At 35.9% G+C, this 24,379-nt stretch overlaps 1 protein-coding gene across 1 annotated transcript in view; it reads right to left on the reverse strand.

Moving 5' to 3' along the window:
• Positions 1-24,379, reverse strand: part of dnah9l (dynein, axonemal, heavy polypeptide 9 like) — a 65,162-nt gene that overhangs the window by 26,934 nt on the left and 13,849 nt on the right. Inside the window, exons 18-51 of the mRNA XM_041263754.1 lie at positions 23,832-24,054; positions 22,851-22,967; positions 21,406-21,492; positions 20,794-20,952; positions 20,442-20,525; positions 19,531-19,689; positions 19,135-19,257; positions 18,700-18,822; positions 17,721-17,945; positions 17,296-17,387; positions 16,264-16,390; positions 15,987-16,139; positions 15,558-15,791; positions 15,027-15,158; positions 13,617-13,777; positions 12,501-12,657; positions 12,027-12,172; positions 11,808-11,924; positions 11,182-11,320; positions 10,952-11,044; positions 9,871-10,065; positions 9,233-9,310; positions 8,873-9,005; positions 8,317-8,444; positions 7,565-7,713; positions 7,059-7,209; positions 6,327-6,458; positions 5,899-6,072; positions 3,891-4,095; positions 3,180-3,345; positions 2,988-3,090; positions 2,053-2,292; positions 986-1,147; positions 367-560 (exon numbers count right to left, since the gene is read on the reverse strand). Coding sequence (XP_041119688.1) covers positions 367-560; positions 986-1,147; positions 2,053-2,292; positions 2,988-3,090; positions 3,180-3,345; positions 3,891-4,095; positions 5,899-6,072; positions 6,327-6,458; positions 7,059-7,209; positions 7,565-7,713; positions 8,317-8,444; positions 8,873-9,005; positions 9,233-9,310; positions 9,871-10,065; positions 10,952-11,044; positions 11,182-11,320; positions 11,808-11,924; positions 12,027-12,172; positions 12,501-12,657; positions 13,617-13,777; positions 15,027-15,158; positions 15,558-15,791; positions 15,987-16,139; positions 16,264-16,390; positions 17,296-17,387; positions 17,721-17,945; positions 18,700-18,822; positions 19,135-19,257; positions 19,531-19,689; positions 20,442-20,525; positions 20,794-20,952; positions 21,406-21,492; positions 22,851-22,967; positions 23,832-24,054 — 5,061 coding nt within the window. The remainder of the gene's footprint in view (positions 1-366; positions 561-985; positions 1,148-2,052; positions 2,293-2,987; positions 3,091-3,179; positions 3,346-3,890; positions 4,096-5,898; positions 6,073-6,326; positions 6,459-7,058; positions 7,210-7,564; positions 7,714-8,316; positions 8,445-8,872; positions 9,006-9,232; positions 9,311-9,870; positions 10,066-10,951; positions 11,045-11,181; positions 11,321-11,807; positions 11,925-12,026; positions 12,173-12,500; positions 12,658-13,616; positions 13,778-15,026; positions 15,159-15,557; positions 15,792-15,986; positions 16,140-16,263; positions 16,391-17,295; positions 17,388-17,720; positions 17,946-18,699; positions 18,823-19,134; positions 19,258-19,530; positions 19,690-20,441; positions 20,526-20,793; positions 20,953-21,405; positions 21,493-22,850; positions 22,968-23,831; positions 24,055-24,379) is intronic.

A 24,379-nucleotide genomic window follows, 5' to 3' on the forward strand; every position in this document is an offset into this window, starting at 1 on the left:
CAGTAACAACCATATACAAGCAGGAAGCATTATTAGTTACCCAGTTATTGCCATGTTATAACGTGACTATGTCTGCCATGTAATCCTAAATCCTACCCATTAATTGACTCTGTCAACAATACATTAGCCAACCAACTGTCACTCTGTCACTAACAAAGGTAAAAATAAAATCTTTAGCGATGGCTAGAAATTTGGCCTTTTATTTTCAATAAACTCCCTACTTTCCATATAGCCATGGTCAACCACCAGACCTTAATGCCCACTAAACAGGTTTGAGTTACTTAATCACAACACAATTCATGCATGTCTGGTAGAAGATGAGGAACACCACAAGCAAGCACAAGGCATAGCTTGTAAAATAAATACATATGCTGCATGGCTTCTTCAAAAAGGACGAGGTTCATCACAGCATGCAGTTCATTGTAGTGCTCCAAAGCCTCAGTTAATATTTTATGCAGTTTTTCCCAGTCAGACACCGGAAAGTAGCGAGGCTCTCCAACTCCATGTGCAAAGTGACAGTAAATGAGGGGCTGATGGATAAATATATGCTCGTCAATGCCCTAGAATCAAAAATAAATACGGCATGTTATGTAAAATGACAGGTAATAACAAGGGTAATGGCCACAAATTAATATGAATGGCAATAGAATACCTTTAAAAAAAAAAGCAATATAAAAAAATGGCTGCAGACTCCAATGGAACACTGTAGGGATAACAACCTCTCCACTGGAATTGCCAGCAATTTGCTGCCATTATTTAAGGGTTTACCCAAATAAAATAAATTGCAAAAACTGACAGCATAAATTCTTTTTTGCCCCATCCCTCCCCGTTTTCTCTTTACCAATGAAACAGTTTTCACCATACGTAGTTATATTTAAACTTAAAAAAAAAAAAAACTTCATATGGAGAATAATTAGCTACATTTTTGAAAAAAAAAAGTTGACACATATACATGCTGAATTCCTTCACAAAACACCACAAGTACCTCAAAGTATCTCTTTCCGGTATCAATGAGTATTTTGTTGAAAAGCTCAACGTCTTTTTCCTCCATAAGTTTGTCTGAATAAACTCTGGAGGATTCATGAAGCCATAAATAAACTAAATCGCTGGGACATCTGACACATTCTGGTGGGGCAAAGAGGATTCCCTGCAATCAGAAAGACAGACAGACAGACATTTGAGCTCATGTCATAAATTCCTGGTGCTAACAGTAGTGTGCACATTTATTAGATTTGTCCTTTATATCCTTTATATACCTACCTGTTTGAAAACCTCTAGGTCTGAGAATTAAAATTTTCAGGCAGTAGTCAGTGATATAGAAACTACAGGCACTGATGAGCGAAAATGTTAAGACCACTTTGTGCTTTAGTTAGGCATCTTAAACAACTTCTAAAAAGTATTATGCATTTTATCATTTGTGGCTGTGTTCCTTTTCTCATACTAGTTTAAATTAATTGCATGTGTGCTCTATTTAATCAATTAAATTAGACACTTATTAATTTACCTATTTTGACAATTTTCCAAGACTTTCAGTTCAAGTGGTTTGATTTCAAATGCACAACAAAAGCAATGGGGTGTTAATAAACTGCAACACTACTTTAAGTCAGTTATTATATAAACTGAACAGCACAGAACACATTCCAACCTGCAATTTGGGTAGACTACTGGACTACTTATATCTACCATATATGAATTCCATAGCATGCAATTCCTTCCTCTTCTTATGCTATGTATGGAAACTAATCCCTATGGAGCCAAACAGATTAAGGTCACCATATTATGTTGCAAGCAATGCAGCGAGAGAAAACTTTTAATCCACATTAACATTTACATAGAGTTTTGTACCTGGAAATTTCAAGAACAAGAATAGAGAACAGACGAGACACCAGTTGACAAAAAATAAAAAACATTTTTTGGGGACACATCAGGAGATGTAATTGGTCAGCGACAGAGGGCATGCTGAAGGTTGTAGAAAACATGCAGGCCTTTGCCCTACACAAAGGAACATCAAATATCTTGCACAAAACCACACAATTACCAATAGTACAATACCTGGAAAATGTTGGACAAATCCCTCAAATTAAAAATGTAATGGAATCGAATCGCTGTGGGCAGGAAATTCTGGGTCATTTTCTGATGCAGACAGATTGCAGCTTGGATCAGGGTACTGACTGATTTGGTTACACCATAGCTGAATACACCCTGCTGGAAGTGAGCATTCAAGATGCTGCTGTAGATTGTCGCCAAAGCATCAATACCAGGAAAATGAGCAGCAAACACTGAGAAATGCCTCTGGGGTGGGAGGGGGGGGGGGAGATAAACAATAAAGATCAAAACAGGATATGAGAAAATGAAATGAATGTGTTTCCCAACTGCAGCTGCCAGCCTGGCATTTTTTTGGAGGCAAAATGCTTTCATTTTAGGCCAAGTGCATTTTGAGGTAAAGCATTCGATTTTATGTGGGTTGAAATAACCAAAATCAGGCTTATCCAGAGCTCTGCATGTTCTTTGCCTAAAGACACATCTTCTACAATGGGCTGACAATAAATCAACATGACTTGAAAGACATGGAACCATTCTACCACCCTGGAGTCTTTGACACAACTTTTATATAGTATTTGTTAATTTTACAAATTAATTATAACAAGCCACGGAAATCAAATACACATTTGAAGAAACAATCAAAGTCATATCCTGCATATACCTCTAAATAATGTCATTATATCAGTATAGTCAATCCCTGAATAAAATTATATATATATATATATATATATATATATATATATATATATATATATATATATATATATATATATATATATATATATATCAAAACTCTCCAGTATCAAACAACTGCTACTTATATTATGTTATTGTGACATCCAACAGAAAAGAAACTGAAAACTTTAACCCAAAAAGGAATTAAACACTTCTAATAACAACCAAGAAACAATTTTAAACAAATACAATTTATTACTTTCATTTACCTGCAGTCTTGGGTTTACTGAAAAACTACCAGCTACAGGATTCATGCAGGTGATGTACTGGCAATTATGTATTTCCTTCAGAGCTAACTTCTGTCTGTCATACCTGAAACACAGTTTGCACACATGCAAGATATGTTTGTAGATTATCCATATGCTCATTCTGCCAACCTGTTCTAAAGGAAGACTACTTACCAATGGCAGTAATCCAGATGCTGTCGAATGAGAGTGTGGGGCTGGACAGTACCATAGGCATCAACCTCAGGCATGTTAAGATCATCAATGAAATAGATTAGTTTTTTTGCACCTGGTGGAGCATAATTTCGTCCAGCTTTCTTTTCCAAAGGTTTTTCAAGAACACCTGTTAATGTATAAGGGTTTATATAAAACAACTATTACCAAAAGAAATCAGCCAAGACCTAAAAACTTCAGACAAAAACTCTTACAAGGAAAAAAAAAAATCAAACTGTATTTGCCCTTGTAGATGTATGTGTTTATAAAGCGCTACGCATTCAAAAAAAAATGCAAATCATGCAATTAAAGATTACTTAGGAGCTATTTAACATGCACTTAGTAGGATTATTTTAAATAACGAATCAGTTCTCTTTGACTTATTAAAAACAACAAAATAAATTTAAAAAATCCTATTGTTATACACTGCTATCAACCACAGTACTCTCAAAGAATTGTGTCCCTAAACTTTGTGCATGTTATAGTATGAAATATAATAGAAGCAGGAATTATAAGATAGTCTCCTTCATAGAATCAGAGTCTAACATCCATATTATGCAATTAAATGTTTTCAAGCAAAATTTAGCAGATATAATCTCCCTCAGATGATCTCCCACGTGTGTTTTTATTAGTATGATGTACGGTATGTAATATCTCTGGTACTGTTCTACTTACGCTGCAGCATGGCAGAGGTGGTATAGTAATTGAAAGGGACTTTGGCCACCATATAATCTTCAGATAGCTTAGACACCTTCTCAGAGACCAGGATAGTCTTCCCAACGCCTGCATTCCCAATGAGCATCACTGGCTTCCCTTTGTCCAAAAGCAGATCCACAAAATAATTCAGGCAAATGGTCTCTGATGTATAAACAAGGACGGTCTAATGAAGACAAACAAAAACAATGACCACCTCAATGACAGTTTATTCCATCACAACACATTAAAAAACTTCCTTTTCAAATGAATATCACTCTGTATACTAAAACATGATTTAACTATATTTCAGTGCTGTATAATACTGTATATGAAGTGTGGACTGTTTTGTTTTTAAGGCAATGCATATTATCTGCAATGCTCTGTTACAGCACAGGAAGCCAAACAAAGTAATTTCTTTTTTTATCCCCACAGCGTTTGCTGTGCTACAGCATTTTACAGAAAATACCCACTGGTCTCAATTTCCACTGTCAGCTCATAACGATTAACTGCACCTTTAAAATGTTTGTGATTGAAACTAGAAGTTTTTTTTTTTCCAAACAAAGCACGTATTCATTAAATAAATGGTAAATATGTTAATTCACAAATTAATTTACAGTAAACATTATTATACAGGCCAACAAATATATGCTGCTCCATAATATTCTTATTATCATGAAATGCAATTTTCTGCATAAATACTTCACAAACTCCTCCCCCTAACACAGACTTTCAAAATAACACCTGGCTTACAGTTATTATGTAATGAAAAAATCCCTTTTTGCAATGATCAACAACACAGCCTGGTTCAGTCCACCCAATCATATCTATTTTCCTTTCTTCAATAATCTTTGCATAGAGCTAACCAGATCTATACAGATTCCAGTAACATTTCAAAAAAGAAATGCATGAGTGATGTGATGGCTTGGACACAGCCAAAGCAGAGCTACATTGTAGCTTGTGAATGGCGTTTTTTGATTTTTAACCATTACAGAGTTTTTATAAAGCTGCAGTCAATTTATTGTATTTATTCTAATGAAGAGCATTAGGACCGCTGTACCGCACCATGGCAAGCATTGATCACACCATTAATCACACTTTGCAGACAGTCACAAATCAAGCTCTAACAGCAAGCACTGAATCAGGGGCAATGAAGCATAAACTCCTTCACAATTTATGATCTTTCAAATTGCATCTTTTCAACCATTAAATTGCAAGATACCATAAATTTTTATCTTCTTCACTTCAGTCACATTATTGATTCTGCCTTGTGAAATATAGAAAAGCTGTAAATCCGGGCATTGAGATCAAATTTAAACCTTGTCTTCAGAAAAGAAACTGAACGGCTCAAGGGACGCTGTTAATTTACAGTCAAGAACAAATACCAGAAACAATAAAATGTAATACCCAACAGGGATTTAAAAAGTGCAGGATCCCACTTGGATCTAGGAATTGGCAACCTTGAATTCTTTACTGAGACTTCTTAATTCTACCCACTATTTACCTGGTACTTTTAAACACGTTTCTCTCAGACACAAACACACAGGTCACGCCTACACAGCGCACATGGGTAGAGTTGCGGGGTGGGGAGTTCAACATCAACATTTACGCATGTGTTGATTGAAAAACATGCTATATAGACAGCAAAGCACTTCATTTTCAGTATTGGTAAAATATTAATATTGTAGACATAACGCTGGAAATAGGCTTAATGTCAACTGCTCTGTAACTCACTTTTAGACTTAATTACCAGACTGCACCCTCCATGATTTTTACTTTATTAAAAGACAGTGTTCAAATAAAGTATTATTAAAATGTGTCTTCCAGTTGAAACGTCACACTTTTATTTTGCATGACTTGATAAAGTAATCATACAACAGGTATACAGCTATTATAAAATTATTATTATCACAGATGCCTGTCACTCATTGTATTAAATCACTTAACTTGGAATATAAAGCTTGTCATATATCCCCTTCAGAAATGTTACCTGTAAAGGAACGTCAGGCTCCAGTTCAAAGAGAGGAGTCCTGTCTGCCCAGGGCACAAACTTCTTGGTATCAGGATCAATAAAATAATCAAACACTGTACCCTGGGATGGGAATTTTACTGCTCTCATCTCCTTAGACCACCAGCGACTGAACTCCAAGCGATAATCAATTAGCTAATAAAAAATGTCAAAAATATGTTATAAGGTTTTTATTGATTTTTTTAAAGTGTCTGTTAACAATAAGACATTAAACGTCATAAAAAAAAATAGCAACAGTAAAAAAAAAAAATTAAAAACCAGAAGATTTAATGTATTAGGCACAAACTGGTCTTTTACAAACTACAACATTTTCACAATTACATATAACTTTCCAGTCAACTGTTAGTTAAAAGGATTGTTAACAATGTTTTGTATGGAAATGCACTCACTTGATCCTGGAAGAGTGCACCACCAAAAGCCCAAACACAAGCAAACACAAAATATGTTTCGTAGAGTTCTCGGGGGGAGTCTGGGGGAGTGTTTTCAGGAGTGAGCAGACAATCCAGCAAAGAACACAAGGTCTAAAGCATTAAGTAAAACAATCAGACAACTGAGTGGAAAAATGAACATGACCATTAGTTTTACTATGAAATATGAGTGAAAATTAAATGAAATGCAGAAGAGTCAGGACTTTACAAGCTACCACATATTGAATACAATCTATATACGTTACACAGAAAGAACAGCGTCACTAAAATGCACAACATACATGTACAAATGTATCACCTTTTTGGTGGTGCTTCACTTTGACAAAGACCTGTCTAACATTTCCCTACAGCAATTGTATTGCAATACTAACTTTCCTCTGAGTACAATTGTACTTCCTAGATGGATAAATAGTATAAAAACAATGTAAGGAATGAATGCAAGAATTTTGAAAACAAAGAGACAAAATGTGGACATTCTGAATGAGAACTCACAGCCAAATTGGGAAAAAATCAAGATGAACAAATTAGGAAATCTACATGTTATTGAAAGCCCAATCCAACCTCCCACATACTGTACCACCCACACAAGCCTCCTCAACCCACTTCCGTGGGGGAGAGGACCCCAAATTATGACTGGTTAGAAGGTGAAAGACCATGAAACAAAAGCTAAACAGGCGGATCTGTCCTGCTTACCTGCACCATGCTGTTTTCAGGGATTGGGGTTATAGTCTTTAGATTACATCTTACTTGCTCCAGGCAATAAGGAACATACTTGTCAAACAGTATAGTCAGATTTGCTCTTTCTGACTGGGCTTTCCGAGTGTCAATCCAGCTGGCTACACACCTAAATAAATTAAATAGTTTTTTTTTTACATTTTCACGCTATATTGTGCCCTCATTAGGCTTTACATAAAAAGTGTGAAAAGGGGTGAAATTATTATTTTCTTTAATGTATGTTTTTCATCTTCATGCTGCAGTACAAAAAGCTGTGGACTTTGAACAGTAGATCAGAGGTGACATTCATTCACCTACTCTAGCGGTGATGTATTACAACCTGGCACAGCTCATACACCCACCCACAGGTGAACTGTGGTCACATAAAGCATGTGCCCTGTCTATAAAACTGTGCAGTACAACTCAGGAACAGCATACTCATTTTGTACAGCCACAGTGGGTTTACATCAGCACAGCATACTTACGGACTCCAGCCCAGGTCCTGAGGATTGACATAGAGAATACCAGCTCTGGATACAGTGGCTGGAGTAGCTGCCCGCAAGTGGCTGATTTCAAACAACAGCCTCATGGACGATGTCAAAGAGATGCGCTCATTGCTTGCCAGTGTGAGTACCTGGTAAAGGTGAAGAACAACTGTGGGTTTTATAAACAGCCTTTAAAAAGCACACTATTGTTTTGGGTCATGTGCTGAGCTGCTAGCTGGAAAGTAACATGACTTTTGCCAAGGGAAAATTGGGAAATGCTGAATCCATTAATCATGTATTTTAACCTATAATTTTCAGTATAAATCTTTAACTGCTATTATGCAACTGTTTCAAATGACTTAAAAAATTGTAATTGTGTTGACTACAATTAGCAACCAAAGATGCTCTAGTAGATTCTTAGGAGACAGGTTTCAGAGAAAAAACAAAACAAAAACAAAACTTAAAGTAAATGTGGGCAAACATTTAAAATGGAATGTGCTGTTACATAACTTCCAATTACTGTGTGCAACACACAAACACAACTTTCATCCTGAAGCATGTCAACTGGATGTGGTTTCCATTTTAGATATCTAGTTCCCTAATACCAGGAACATATGTGCAGCTATTACCAGTAATTGAGACCCACATATGTATGTGCATTTTGTATTCTATCACCCCATATGTGATTAATTTGACTATAAATCAGCATACTGATTGAGTTTCTGCATCTTACCAGTCTTGGTTATACTAACCTTGTTGTCATCCATTACAGTGTTAAGTGACTCTATCCACATAGGATCAATGTCTCCATCCAGAACGATCCATTTGGGGCCCTCATGAGAAATGCTGGAAAGCTCTCTCATTGTTGAGGAAAACAATCCTAAAGCATTAAGTATAGTTAGCAGCTGTTATAGCATTTCATAAGGGGCCACCATTATAACCACATTACATAATTTGGTTTATCAATACTGAAGTACTTTTGATAAACTTTGGCATCTGGAATTAATTTTGCCTTGGGTAGCAATGTCTGTGTTTTTCAAAGAAGGGTTGTATAGGCAGTACAGCAAAAGAGATCACAACTTGCACTAATGTTAAAATGAATTTCCAACAAAAAACAATTAAATGTACTATTCTATTTGGTGGGATTGTTCAGAGACATGTATACAATCGGGGGGGTGCTCTCTACATTTGGCACTAAAGAGAAAAGACTAACTTTGTCACTGTTTGGCCTGCAGTGGTGTAAAAACTGAAGTAAGCAAACCTAAAACATTAATTCGGAAAATTCTTCACCGTACAATCTTGACTTACCGTCCTTCCATTCCCTTGTGGAAGGGTGAAGAAACCCAAAAAGCTCATCTGTTGTTACAGCTTTGGGGTTGATGTCATTCCATATTGGCTTCATCTTCATGTTGGTGTACGTCCTATGCAGAGTTTTTAAAATCTGTCAAAAAAAAAAAAAAAAAAAAGGTTTATTTTTATTTATTTATTTATTTATTAAATATTCTTCCATTTTGATTTAATGGGAAAAAATTACAAAAAAAACCCCAAAAATCTAGATGTTTTGACATGAAAACCGCAATTTGTGTATACCTTTACAATTATTCCTAAATTAGAAAGATTTATTGAAAAAGATGAAAAGATTTAAAAGTTAAAAGCAATTTACTGTACCTGACTTTTGCCAGCTCCAGCACTTCCAACAATAAAGACTGAATGTCTTACTGCTAAAAGCTCTTCTAGCTGTGAAACCTGCAGAGTGAAACATATGATAGATTATTATACTAGGAGCATACTGGTTTAATAAGTACTAGAATATTACACTTTATTTCATTTCATTTTCATCAAAAGATTTCTATGAAACTACTGCATGGGCCCATACTGTCATAGCTATGGGTTGACTGCTGGGGGGAAAAAAAACTCACAGAAAAACATGATGGTGAATTATATCATAATGATTAGTTAATGAGCACAGCTCAAGGACAACTCCCCAATCGGAACCATTTTGGGTCACCCCCACTCAAAATATTTTAATATACAAAAATGTCACTTATAACACGTACAACAATCTTCTTTGATCCAAAACTTTCCAAATCACAAACTAAACTGATGCCTTATACAAGAAGAAACCCTATTGGAAGCATCTGTTCACATACAAAACTTGTATCAGAGATTAAAACTAACCGTTTAAGTCACTTTATGTTTATAGCTGAAAAGACATTAGCCATATGTTGCTGCTGATGGCATCCAACATGGAACATTACAGCATCCATCCAATTTCCAGTAAACTAAGCAGAAAGTCGTTATCCCACCTTCAGTATGAAGTTTTCTTCTGGTTGGAGGCGGAGCTCTGCAATGGACTGGCGCACCATCTGTTCTAAATCCAGGTCTCTCTTTCTCAGCACATCCAGCAGTGGAAACAGGTCACTTATCAGACCCAGGAAGATGGGCACATCGTTAGTTACTATTTTTGGCAGGTTAAAATCCCTTAGGGCACGCATCAGAACCTGAGAAAGGGGACCAAGGGTGAAATGTAATGTAATAAAAACAAACCATAACAAAAAGGCATAAAATGAACAAACATTATGGATTTATCATACTTCAACAATTACAACCCATATGGCTTGTTAAACTCAAGCTGCTACCTTCACTAACATAGACTAACAAACCAATTGTATTTTACTCACCACAATGCTTTTTCGTAGACAACTGCATGCGTACAAGGTCGCAGCCCCAAACTCTTTTGTTCAGCTTGTTTATTGTTTTTAACATAATTTAGCACAAAAGAGCCTGGGGAAAATTATGCTTGAATAAATAATACATACATTTTGTCCATGTCCAGACTTCTCTGTTATTAAATGATCAATGGAACCATATTGTTTGTCCCAAAGGAAAAAAAAAAAAATGTCAAAAGTCTGCTATATTTAGTTTTAAATATAACACTGCAATAGGCAGCACAGGACTCGACAATGGTAACGTAATATTTCTTTTTGCAAACTTTGCATGGTGTTCTGTAACATTTTAAGCGGGATATTTACTGCACATTAAGCCCACCAGCATCTTAGTAGGGACCTTCTATAGATTTATGTAATTCGATAGGTTGTTAGATGCAGACACATTTTTTCAAGGGCAGGTACGGTATGAAATTTCAAAGCTGTGGAAAATAACAAGCTTCCCTAATTTAAACTATAATTTTCTATCAGTGGGTAGTTGCACATAAATGTGCAGCAATTACTATTCTGTTAGGGTATCAAAATGAACTAATATTTCACAGCATTTTTTACAGTCATAATTACTTCAATTAATTATTTCTTGCAATATTAACCCTTCTCTATTGTCGGTATACTCCTGATTCTTCACACCTTGGCTGTTTTACTGTTCCGTTCACATTACCTGGTCCTCTGGTCTGTTTCTGTCACCCCTCTTTAGAGAACCAGCCACTACCAAGACAGATTTAATCGCTCTCAGACCCCAGTCATAATGGTCCTGTAAATTACAACAAAGGTATGCAAATAAATAGATGAGTGGGAACTACAGACTTTTTAAGACAAACAGTTGTAAAAAGTAACAGGATAGAAAGTGTAAATCTGGATGGAATATGTTAAATATGGGCTTCCCCCCACCTGTTTTGACAGCAGCTCTCGACAGAGCGTGTACAGGCTAATGAACTTTCTGGCGAGTAATCTAGCGTCAATGAATCCTTCAGCAACTAACATTATCTCACAGATCAGCTCAAAATCCGGAATCACCATTGCGCATGGCCTGTTAACAGAAAGAACATAATAAAAAAAAAATAATAATAATAAAGCAGACATCATACATGCAATTGCTATTATCTGTCCAATTTCACTGAGCTGAAACCATTCCAAAAATTACTAGAAAACAGCAACACTGTGCTCTTTCAATTGGGAAAAAAAAAAACAGTGGGGGGAAAAAAACACTTCTTGTACTGTAGGTCACAACCACTCCCATGGTCAAGTAAAAAGCAACCATATTTTAAAAAGCCTTGGTTATCACTCCTTTAATTCATTACATAAAACTCATTAATAAATATGAAAAAGATTTATAAATTAGTTACAGCACATTTTAACCATTCTTTCATTTGTTTCAAAGCATATCCTTGTTTCAAAGCATATCCTTGTATTCTGATTTAATTCACTAATGCTATCTTAAATGTATTCGGCAATTTGTTATATAAAAAGTGGGAGTCGTTACTATAATTTAAATAGAGCAACAGATTGTTTCACACCTAAACAGGGCCTTAAGATTTTCTGGCAGTTCCGTTCTTCCAGCATAGCCAGGGTTAAGGGTTATGAAGATGCCAACACTAGATTTCAATTCTATTGCTTCTCCCAGGAAGTAAAATCTACACCAAAAAAATGGATTTGAGTTATAAGTACACATGTACATGCAAATGTTTTGAAAAACACTCATTTAAAATCAGCAATTTTAAGACTTTCACTCAGACCTTTGTTTCTTGTTCCGGATGGCATCTTGAATAGTTTTTACTTGAACAGCCACGACCGAAAGAACTTCCACAGATATGCGGTTAAACTCATCGAAACACCCCCAAACTCCAGTCTGGGAGAGCCCTTTATAGATATTGCCAATGGACTTGAAGATAAACACATACACAAAACAGAATACAGTAACAAACCTGAAACAAATCTATTTTACTGCTTCAGATCTTCTGCTGCACACTGTAGCTAGTTAGTCATTTCTGCAGGTAAAACTAAAGAACTAAGTCAAGCAGACAAGTACATACTGATGAAGGCACTAGAAAATGTGTATTTGAATTCTGGAGTGATGGATGTGCATTTTAAAAGATATCACATTTTTCAGTTTACTATCCTAAAAACAAAACATTTTTTGACTTGCATGTGCAATGCAGCTTCAACAATTGAAATAAAACGGTCCTTAAAACAAGCCTGTGGCTCAGCACCTTGTAATCCATCTGTTCAGAGCAGTTGAACACGTACACCATGATCCCGAGGGAGCGGCCCAGGTCCTTGGTGGTCTCTGTCTTCCCAGTGCCAGCAGGACCTGAGGGAGCTCCACTCATTGTGAGGTGCAGAGACTGGGTCAAGGTGATGTAACACCTACACAAACATAGGGGGCTCTGAGAACAGCTGTCCACACAGCTGGCATCCTTCAACAGCAACAAAGCATCTCATTACTGTACCCACCTAATTGCAACTGCATTATCATTTTACCAAATACATAACATAGAACATTTGCATTTTAAAAGTATGCTTATGTTTAAAAAAGTAAGAACCTATTATATCAACTCAAGGAAATCAACTGTAAAGTGAGGAATACTGTTTTTTTATGCCTAGTTTCACAGATTCTAAATAACACTAATCTTGGGCTACCTACTGTATGTTATCTTAAATTGGTAGTCCAAGATTAGTGCTAGTCTGTGAAACCAAACATTAAAGTTACAAAACTAATAAGAAATGTCTTTTAGTTAGAAACAAACATGATGCAAAGTTTACACTTCAGCAAATACTTTGTAAACCTGGTCTATAATTGCTGTTAATATTTTTGTTATATAGATGAAATGAACTCTGCGCAATCTAAAATATTCAAATTTGAAACTTTAATGCAGCCAGTGTTTCCTCTGTTCATCCATAAGCTGTGCCATGCCAGTACTAGATTCCACATGATGCAATCAATCTTACAGCAATCATCACTAATTCATCATTAATGTAATACTGTATGCACAAGGTACTTCATGCAAACCCAATTAGAGACTGTTAGACATAACACAAAGGGGACCGTTTAATAATGTAAAACAAATCAAACTAAATATGTGATCACTTTCCTGGGGAGTAATTTGATAGAGCAGCACAATTATATTGTTCTTAAAATCATTTAATAAAAATAAAGAATTTAATCATTTTTAAAAATGTACAGATTTTTAAATATGATATTGTTTTTATAAAAGGCTTAATATGCAAAGTGGATTAAATTAATGAATTCTTTAAGAAGACATTTGTTAAAAGAGTTCTTAAAGTTTTATGAGTAATTCATTTTAATGCAATTGGCAGAATCTTACCTATCAGTGAGCGGGGTAATGACAAGTCGAGGCGTGTTGCCCAGATACTCGTACGAATACTGAAACTGAGCATCACAAATGTTGACGTAACAGTGTTGTTGGTTTTCATCCCATCTGTGCCGTAGCTGGGATAACCAGGCAAATGCCTGCCCATTAGTCACCTAATAAAATAAATGCCAAACCAACTGCCAATCAAAACAACAAGCTTGGCCATCAGAGGATAAAAATCATACTCTCCGAGTATTAAGTATTACAATAAATCGTCATAGCTGTTCAGGAACCACTCGGCAGATGTGAATTATAGAGCAAGCATGTAATAGAAGAGCGAAGAATAGAGCAAAGCATGGAAGGACGTTTTCATTCTGATAGGGCTGATAGGTTTCACTCTCGAGGTTCATTTCAAAGCCAGTCCACCTACAGCTCTCTCAGATGCTGGTTTCTGCTCACATACAGCTAACTGTAGCTTGTTTAATATGTAAATGCTGCTACGTATGACCAGAAACATGGGTCCTTCCAGTTATAATTGGCAGATTATTATTTTTAATAATTAATGGGTAAGAATGTCGGAACCCAGTTTTATCACATTTGGATGAGCAGTGTTTATGTGTAAAACTGAAGGTGTGACATATGAGTGTCCAACTATACCTCGCGGATCTGAGGATGAGTGAATGCCTCAGAGCCAAGGAAGGTTAGGCCTGGTTAACATGTAATGTTGCATCTCAGTGAGTATATCCTGCTTAAATAGCTTTAAATAAAACAATAAAGGCTGACTTTTTTCCACTAGCTTTTAACACATTGCATCAGGCTTCAGTGTCTTGAGAGGAATCATAAAAAGCTAAGATATCTTCAATACAGGCATTAGGCATTGGTAGTTAAATCAATACTTCTGGGTGTTAATCTAACGTGTCAATCTCAGTAACATGAAGAACCAACACAAGACAAAAGCAGTTTAAACCTACTGCACTGGCCCTGGAAGCAGCAGCCACGCATGCAATTGTATGATGACAGCTTCATTACACTGTTGTTACAATCACACACATGATGGGGCAGATGTAGTCTTTGTAATAATCCATTATATATACATTTTGCAAACAGTTTCTTCATTAAAGGTCATAACATATGTTAGACTTTCATGTGCTCACCCTTTATGTTTAATTAGGAACAGCTTCCTATATTAAAAATTGGACTTAGAGGATTACCCTGAGGAAAGCCTTTTCAAAGGAATAATGGCACAGCTTTAATTGGAAAAATGGGACAACGTTCTTTTTCTAAGACGAAAGGCAAAATTGAAGAAATCAAAACATGCTGTCACACTCAGACATAAGCAAGGGGAAATGCCATTTTAACAGAGAAATTATTCTTTATGTTAGGCTTTTAAAATGCTTGAGGGCAATTGCTACATTAAATTACCTTCTGTGCTACAAGCTTGGCTACGACATCTCTAGCATGGACATCAATTGTGCAGATTGTCATGATCTTCTGACGATCAACGGGGGTGAGGTCTCCTAGCAGCATGTTTATCAAGGCATTCAACTGGGTAATCTGGGAAATAATTATATTTCAATAGAGATATTACACTGCAAAACAATTTTCTTTGCATGTCAAATGCTAAATGCTGCAGTTCTGCTCAAAGAAGTACTTAAATTGTAACACAATAACGAAATAGCGGGCTGTGCCTGTCGTCCTCCCACCTGAAGATAAGCAGGCCAGAAAACTAAAAGCTATATTAGCACACTTGGTGGGCTATTGAATTGGGGGATCTAAACATTGCAGGATCTAAATACCACAGCCTGTTAAATCATTAAATAAGAACCTCATAAGCATTTTACATCTTATTACAGATAGCAATGTACAAAAAGTGCCACGTGCACGGTTTGATTTTCATAAACTTGGTTCTCAAATTGTAATCGTCTTCGTGGCACATAAGCAAGAAAAGTATACCTGTTTACGATTGTAATCTTTCAAAGCCGTTTCAAACCCCTCTTCCACACGCTCAAAGGCTATTCCAACATCTGTTGCCCACCAAATCTGACTGCCGGTGAGGGCCACCTGGGCAGGGTAGTCAAACAGCCACTGATCCCGAGGCTTGTCCTCATACCCGACCACAGCCTCCATGATCTCCTTCCGAACTGTGGATCGCATGGTTTCCTCCAAATGACTTAACCAACATTCAGCCTGAAGGGTACAACAGAAAAGCAGTTCAATCCAGAAATTTTGTTTAAAAAAAAAAAAAAAAAAAAAAAAAGAAAAAATTCCAGTGACTGTTTTAAAACAGGGATTATTTCCAAGTTTTGCTGGAGGTCAGAGGGGCCGATATCGTCCACTTTTTGAAATCACGCTATGTCAGCGAATGATTTGAGATGGCCTTACCTGCCCTTCGCAGACACACGGTTGTGAGAAAGGCACATATTCCCCTTCCCTGCTGTACATGCCAATGGCGCTTTGTTTGTCTCCTTCTACGTCATTCTCTTTAAATTTAAGGTCTGCCAGGTTATCAAACAGTTTTAATAAGTGCCTTGTAACCTGTTAAATGACAAAACAGAATAAAGAAAAAAAGTGTTTAGGATGTATATTTCTACACATTAAAGCGGCTTGTAGATGTAATTTACATTTCTTTAACGGTGCGAGAATCTCTTTTAAGATGTACCTGTTTCGGCTGTGTTCCCTTGGAAACGATTTCTAATAAATCCATTGCAGAGACAAAATAAAATCTTGGAAATGTGAGCCTCTTAGTCTCCAGGTACTCTGCCAAGGCTTTCTCACAGATGGACAACCTACAAAAACAAAAGGGTTTAGTGGGATCAGCAATAACAGTTTACATAAAGCCAGATTTTAACAAACACTGATTTGAATTGTCATCAAGTACCACAAAGTAATACTGCAATATATTATTAGCCTGAGTTAAAATGTCACCCTGAACCTAATCTTAACCCTTATAAAAGATACATTAGCTTTTCCTCATACTTAAACAAGGCAGCTATTGTGGTCTAAACTCAATGGAATAGTCTTCTTCTATAGAATCATCTAAATAAACCCTGGGATTGTTTTAGTTGAAATTAAAGTCTGAGTATATTTGCATATTATGTACTGGATATTGGTCATCTGTAGTTTGCCTTTGAAGTTTGAATTTATTTGTGAATGTACTTGTTTTAATTTGTATACTTTACACTGTAAATTCATTTATGTGTTACCTGTTTAATATTATCGGTTATCAGGCTTATAACTAAGTAATTTTTCAGCCACAGAAAAAGCTGAATTTAAATGGTTTGAAAAATGAGCATTAGGAATGCGCAACTCCAATTTATGAACAAATATACCAGCCAAAACTTAGACTGTATGGAGAATTTTAATTCACTAACTCACAATTGCCAAAGTTGCAAAAGAGGGACACATTATAATTGTACAACCCTGGCGGTCATTTATAAAACCATCTCAATTCAGCATTTTTAAGAAGTTGAAAAAGGACATTAGTTAGCAATTCTTAGCGGTCTAACAGTAGAGAATGATATAGAACACACACAATATCACACTAAATAGGTTAGAAATAGAATATTAGGAAGAGTGTCCTTTTCATGGGTGAACGTGGCACTCTTGTACTAGGTCACAATATTAAACAAGATGTTTGTATTTTGTGGTTTTATTTAGTGAAATTCATGAAGCTACAAACTTAAAGAAACACCTTTGTTGAAGTACTTCCAGTTTCTCCAGAAATCCCATCTGATTCGTAACATCAATGACTTTGCTTGTTTTAACAACTGAAGCCATTAGATTCTGATTAAAAAGGAAGAACATTAAAATTCATGGGATAAATTTATGAAAAGTTAAATCATGAAGACAAACATTTTGGCTAATGAATGTTGACAACATTTTTTGATAGTATATAAAAAAAAATTAAAAATAAGTGTAATTGTTTCACGTTATATATGAACATTAAAATTCAGAAAATGATTAAATCAATTCCCAACCTATTGTCTGGGGTCCGCAAGCACATCAAAGCAATAACAGTGCATATACCCGTTTCCACACACGATGTTGGCAACCATTGGCAAGTAAAACCAATGAGCACAGATGGACAGGATAGGTAATAGAAACAGCTGAAGGCACCTGGAAGTCAAGGTCGATGCCCTCAAACCTCTTGGCATCCTGCACCAGTTGATTTCTGATGTCCTCGGAGTTGGTGAAGATGCTCTGTAAGTGTGCCCAGGTCCTCTGCACCCCCATCCAGATGGAGATGACCAGGTCTGCCACCATTAGCTTCTTCTGCCAGCCAATCACCTGCACCAGGAAGTATTCCACATACTTACTCATCAGGATGTTCTGCAGCTGGACCTGTGTCATACAAAACAAAGATCAGCAACCTTGCATTGGCCTACCCTTTTTATCTTTAAACATAGACTGTTCAGTTATGAATTGTACCTCAATATTCTCTCCAATTTGAATGTCTCAGCTGCAACCAACTCATGTACTGTAGAAGGACTGAAGATAAATGGGTGACCACCATTGCCACATGCATTGTTAGGTTATGCAAAGGAGACACATGGAACAGAAATGTGCCCCACTGCATTATACAAGGTCAGTTAGAAAGTTGCAGTAAAGCAGGGAGAAGCAAAGATGTATCAGTTTACTTAGGGACATGCTGTATACTGGCTGTCAGACTTGTCTGAGCTACTCTGAGGCTGCAATGCTATCGGGCAACCAAGAATACTTATATAAATGGAGTAGAAACCTCCCCAAAGACAGATACTGATCAATCTACATGTGGTCAGATTTGAGGAAGATGGAGGATTATGAGGATTGCAACATCTGAAAGGTGTATCGTGCAAAAGGATTTTGCCAAGTGCCTCTTCTATTAATTTGTTGAAGTATTAGGTGATTCCTTTATACAGAAGCAAAGGAGAAAGCCGAGTTTAGAGCATGTATTTATTTGCAGACAGCTCTTTTCAGAGCTAATAAAGAGCAGCTGAGCCGTGACATTGTCTCTGCCTCACAGAAGCAATTTGACGGTTATCCCATCCCTGAAATACATACTCAAATGAAAGACAAACTAACTAAATCTATAAACAACTTATCTAGAAGCAATTACCTGATTGTCTTCCAGAGTATCAATCAGATTTTCATCGGATTTCAGCAACGACGTGCATGTGCCGTGGTGTTTTTCATAGGAAAAGTTCATCACGCTCCAGGTTTGATCAATCTCCATCAGCACCTGAAGCCAAAATATGAATTTCTTTATTATCATTTGTTCTGTCCAAGTCTAAATGGTGAAACACCCAATATTTCAATAAAACAGTTGACTGAGGGGTTTGTGTGGTGCATTCGGCCACGGTTGTATCCGTTCATCTCTGGAAGCCTGGCTGAATCAGTTTGGTGATCTCGACAGTGCACAAAACAATCTGAACAAGATCGGCACTGGGAATCTTTGCAGTGATTCTCAATTACAAAAGGACAAGGTTTGTGAATAAAGACGCTACTGCCATCCCTTCTTGGTGGATTCACTCACATTTAAAGCGGAGCTCACCTTTTCAATTGCCATTTCCTTCACTGCTTTGTCTACAATGTTTTTGACTTCATCCTCCACTCGATGTAACTGCAGTGCTAACAGATCTCCCAGTGTGGTCGTTTCGCTCATCACAAACCTCACCTTGGGGATAGTAAGCAAGCATGTTGGTAACCTACTTTCTCAACCACAGCTGTACATACACAACCATTAGCATCATGAAAAAGTATATCCGCAATATGAATGAAAATATAAGGTACATGAACTTCCATTTCCACTCTGATATTCTCAATATCTTGCAAAAGATTGTTATTAAGCAAGCTTGAGCACAATTTGCTAAGCACTTCTCTAGTTATATATACATCCACAGACTGATCCTAATAGCAGTGTTTAGGAAGGACAGGAAGTGGGAGTTACCCCAGTCGTATTCATAAGCTGCTGCCAATGCCTCTCTCTGACTGCTGGATTCTGCAACTCATTCACTGCCCGAAGTGAAGTCAACAAATTCTTAACAGTCGACTCCAGTCCAGCATACACAGCCCATGTTCGAACTTCTTTATCAAGTGTTTTCATCTCCTGAACAAAACAGTTTGTATTGCATTAAAAATTAAACATGTTCTCAAGAAGGTTTCAACAGTTTCTTTGTATGCAGAGAGAACAGGGGGATTCTGTTATTCATGGGCTAGTATGGATGAGATGGACGCTCTCTAGTGTATCTTCAAAGATGTTTAACATTGAGAACTTACTAGAAAAGCAGAACTTATCTAAGAGAAAAGTGCCTGGATACTAAAAGCTTGTTCATATTCATGACAGATAATAATATTTTCATATACAAAATCCAAGGAACTCTATACAGAATATTCCTGAAATAGATAGGAAATATAATATTTTATATAATATAAATATAATATATATATATAATATATATATATATATATATATACACACACACACACACACACACATACACACATATTTGGTCTTCTACTGTTTAGACTGATTGATCTCCTCTAACTAAATGGTTTTGTTTAAAAATTTTTCGTTTTTTAAAGCTATGTCATATTATTATAATAGTATATGTTTCAGGTACAAAGATATCCAAGGAACTCTATACAGAATATTCCAGGACTATCCATTGTTTGTATATATAATATATATATATATATATATATATATACACACACACACACACACACACACACACACCACACACATACATCTTCTACTGTAATCTCCTCTAACTAAAATGGTTTTGTTTAAAATTTTGTAAGTATTATTACAAAACACACACACATACACAATACTGACGTGCATTTCATGTTACATACTTTTGCAAATCTTCTCAACTCCATATCCATTTGTTCAACATTTATTTCTTTCCATGGTGTCTTAGTCCAGTCCTCAATACTAGTCTTTTTCCAAACAAATAGCATATCAGTATTTTAAAATAAATACATTAATAAACAAAAACATACATTTTATACTGCTGTTTAGCAAGGTAAAATGTCTGACATAAATAATGTCATCAGCAGTGCTACTGAAAATGTAATCACTTGAACATTTGGTAAATCCACAATAAACCTTGAACTAATTTGAATCTTAATAGTAAACAGCTTACATAATAAAACTATAAAAAGTACATACAGTGTCTTTGTAAATAGCACATTCGAATGCAATTACCTTCACAAAAATGACCATGTCCCAGACTGATTTGAGTAGAATGATGTCTGAACGACATTGTTTCAGTTGTTTATAATCTGGAACGCTGACTTCAAAGAGATTTGCAGTGTCCTGGAGTTTTTGCATTTCAGTTTCCATTTTTGCAACATTCTTATGAGTCTAACAAAAAGTGGACACTGTTAGCGTTGACTCCTGCATGTCCTAGAAGTTTTCATTCTAACATGAATCAATATGCTGCCTCTATATGCTTGTTTTAAATGGTTAGTTAATTTTGTAGCTCGTTAATAAACATACTCAGAGAAGTATATAACAAAAGTACAAGCAAACTAAAGAAGCGGTCTGTAATTTATTAGATAAGCTAGGAATGCAGTAAACACAATGTCTGTATAGAATTATGACATTTTACAATTCCCAGTAAAAGATTTGGTCAATTATTTTATTAAAAGATGTAATAGACTCTGGATTTTAATAAAAAAGAAAACAGCTTAGCAGAAAAATTGACCTTATTTGTTACTCTAGACCATTCTAAAAAAAAAGAAGATTGTATAGTGGGGGTTGACTAAGTCAATAAAACATGCCATTTACAGGATTAACCTGGTGCTACATGCTTACCTTGTCTATAAGCTTATAAGGATTATGTACATCAATCTTGAAGATGATTTCATTCTGAAATTGTTCTCTGAACTCATGCTGTTTCATCTGAAAGAACACGTTTTCCCAGCACTTTTAACAAACACATCATTTAAATAAACGCTTGATATAATTGACAGCTTGAAAGCCAACAGTCTCAATGCTGTCGTTTTAATGCAGATTGTCTAAATAGGATTTAATAAGCTTGTAATAGTTTTGCTGGAATTGACACAAGGATCTCTGCAAAGTAACTGAAATTACTAGAGAACAGTTTTCTTGGATACAGCTGTTTGTAACATTTCATATTGGATGGTATAATTCAAATATATTTATTTAACCAGGATAGAACAAAAATTTGATTTTCAAGGGGGTCTTAGCAAGAAACAAACAGAAGAAAAAAAAAACACACAGCACAAAACCGTTAACATAAAACACAACCAAACATTACAAAAAGATTAAAAATAAATAAATAAATAACTTAAGCAAACGTTACGCACACAACCTCCCTTGTCTCGTCCTCGTCTTGAATCGTGCTACATCGCATATAATTACGATTTCATGATTATTTCGTTTTTCAAGCAGAAAATATTCAGATCAACAAATTGACAAAACAATTTAGCTAAATGCTGCCTTGCTCTCCTTTGCTCAGAATTCAAGTCAACAACTTTGATGGCAATAAAATGTAACCCCCTGAGATGTCTCTCACACAATTAATTTGTTATTCAAATGATCCCAGAATCACATTGTGCAAAGGTTGCATCACCCTGGGGGAAAGAGTATTTCAATCACGGTTGGGAAAGACCCTTTGAGAGCAGATTTAAGGCCCATGGTTGGCAGGCTGTTTTATCCACAATGGCCGCAAGTTATTGTTTCATTCTAATGGCTGGAGGCAGCCTACACTAATATCGGACATGCACAGTGACATTATGAAATGTACATATTGTAACTCTTTCTAGTGAAACAGCTTGTGGAACGTGGAAACCCAGTATAAATCAATATAAGGTATCCTATCAATCTTGCTCCGATAGTCCAAAACAATGTTTTATATAGTATACAACCACCATGTATAGATGACTTAATAAAACAAGAAAAACTTTTTTTTAATAAATCAAAATTGAATGGCAAATAAAGAAAGTAAATATGTTTGCTATGACAGCAGTATTAGTAAGTGAAAATCATAAGCTATAGGATTAAACATAACTTGCCATACAAGGGGAGGTAACGCCACACCCATATTCAAGTAGGCCTTCTCTATCAGATTCATCCAAAATGCATTACCAACAAACACGGAATTGTTATCTTTAGACAGCTTTTTTTTTTTTTTTTTGGCGTTCTCAATTTCTCGCTTCACTGAAGCCTACCTCCAGCTTGTTACAAGGACAAAAAGAGAGAAACGGTTTTGGTTCAGAGCACAAAGCTGATCTCACCTCAAAGTGAACACATTTCCTCCTGATAACAGCCACTTCATTGGCCTGCAGAGGAGCTACTTCGTGCTTTACTGTGAAGGCAATCTTTTGAAGGGTTTTCCATTTCTCTGGGAGCTCCTGTTAATAGCCAGAAGAAAAACTTACATCTTTTCACTCATTCACTGCCTTATACATTTCAATGAGGCAGACGTTTCTGACCTGTGGTTATAAACAATACAGTCTCTTGCATTGCTTTCAATAACTATGTTATGTAAACATTCTTATTTTTTACGGTAATTGAAAATTGTCTAACGGTATGTTAAACATTGTTCTTCGATAACTTTAAAAAGTCAATGTAATGTATATCCTTTATTGGGAAAGTACAAGCCACCACATTACTGCATTCTGTTTTTTTCATGTTTCTTCAAGAACAGTCATGCTCTGAAAGTACCAGTTTATCTAAGTGATCCGGCAACCAGGGAATTCTTAGAGTTACACCACAAAAAAAAAAGACTTACCTAAATAAGTTTAGTTTACTAAAACTAAAAAGCTGACTAAATAGAAGAAAGGAAATTGAAACAAAAAACATTTCAACTTCTCCACGAAGCAGTTCCAAGAGTTTGGTATTCATTCAACATATTGCAAGTTTAAATACAACATCAGTTGTGATGCATTTTGACTGTACTTATATCTGCCAGTATACCGATTGTTTTTGCAATATTTTAAAATCTATTAACTGAGATAAATGAGACATATGGCCTTGAAAAGAACCATATTGTGGATCTCAATGAACCGCACATAGCCAGGTCATCCATTGGACATTGCTGTGCAAAAGAACTGAGTGCATTATGTCTGTCGGGTCTATACAAACTCACACCTGTGCCTTGAAAAAATATTTTCTAAGTTAGCTTCCCATGAAAAGACTCTTATCTTCAAATGTGTCACAAAACAAGCAAACACCATTTAAATTATACAATAGTTTCAGTGCAATATTTTAACTACCTCAAGCTGGGTGTAAAACTGCTCAGGCAGTTGTTGGCCGTACGTTCTGAGCAGATCAGCAGTTGACTTCAAGAGTTTAAAATGATCGCTTGTTGTTATCTGTCTGTCGCGGATAGCCATGAGGTTCCCCATGATTTCAACAAGACCTCCATAGTCCCCATCTGTGATTTCCTTGGCTAAACCTTTTTCTGTTTCATGAATAAAAATTTCCAGTTCGTTGACACTAATGGAATTTAAAAAGATGAAGAATCTAAGTCAAACCTAAAATAAGCACATATTTTTCACAATTTCAAAAAAAAATAAAAAATCTTTCTAATGCTTTACTCTCTGAGATTTTAAGGTAGAAACTGCAGGGCATGTAATTCTAAAAGTATTTTTAATTAATTTCTAGTGAAATAAGAAGCACAAATATAGTAGACTGGATGCTCTCCCACAGTATTATTAAGGAAGACTTCTGTTGGTTTAACTAGGTTGTGTTTGTACATAGCTAAATAATAATGACGAATAATGAAATATCAGGATGGATTTTACAGTGCAACTATCTGGAG

Source organism: Polyodon spathula, chromosome 11 (assembly GCF_017654505.1).
Source record: "Polyodon spathula isolate WHYD16114869_AA chromosome 11, ASM1765450v1, whole genome shotgun sequence".
Classification (NCBI taxonomy): Eukaryota; Metazoa; Chordata; class Actinopteri; order Acipenseriformes; family Polyodontidae; genus Polyodon; species Polyodon spathula.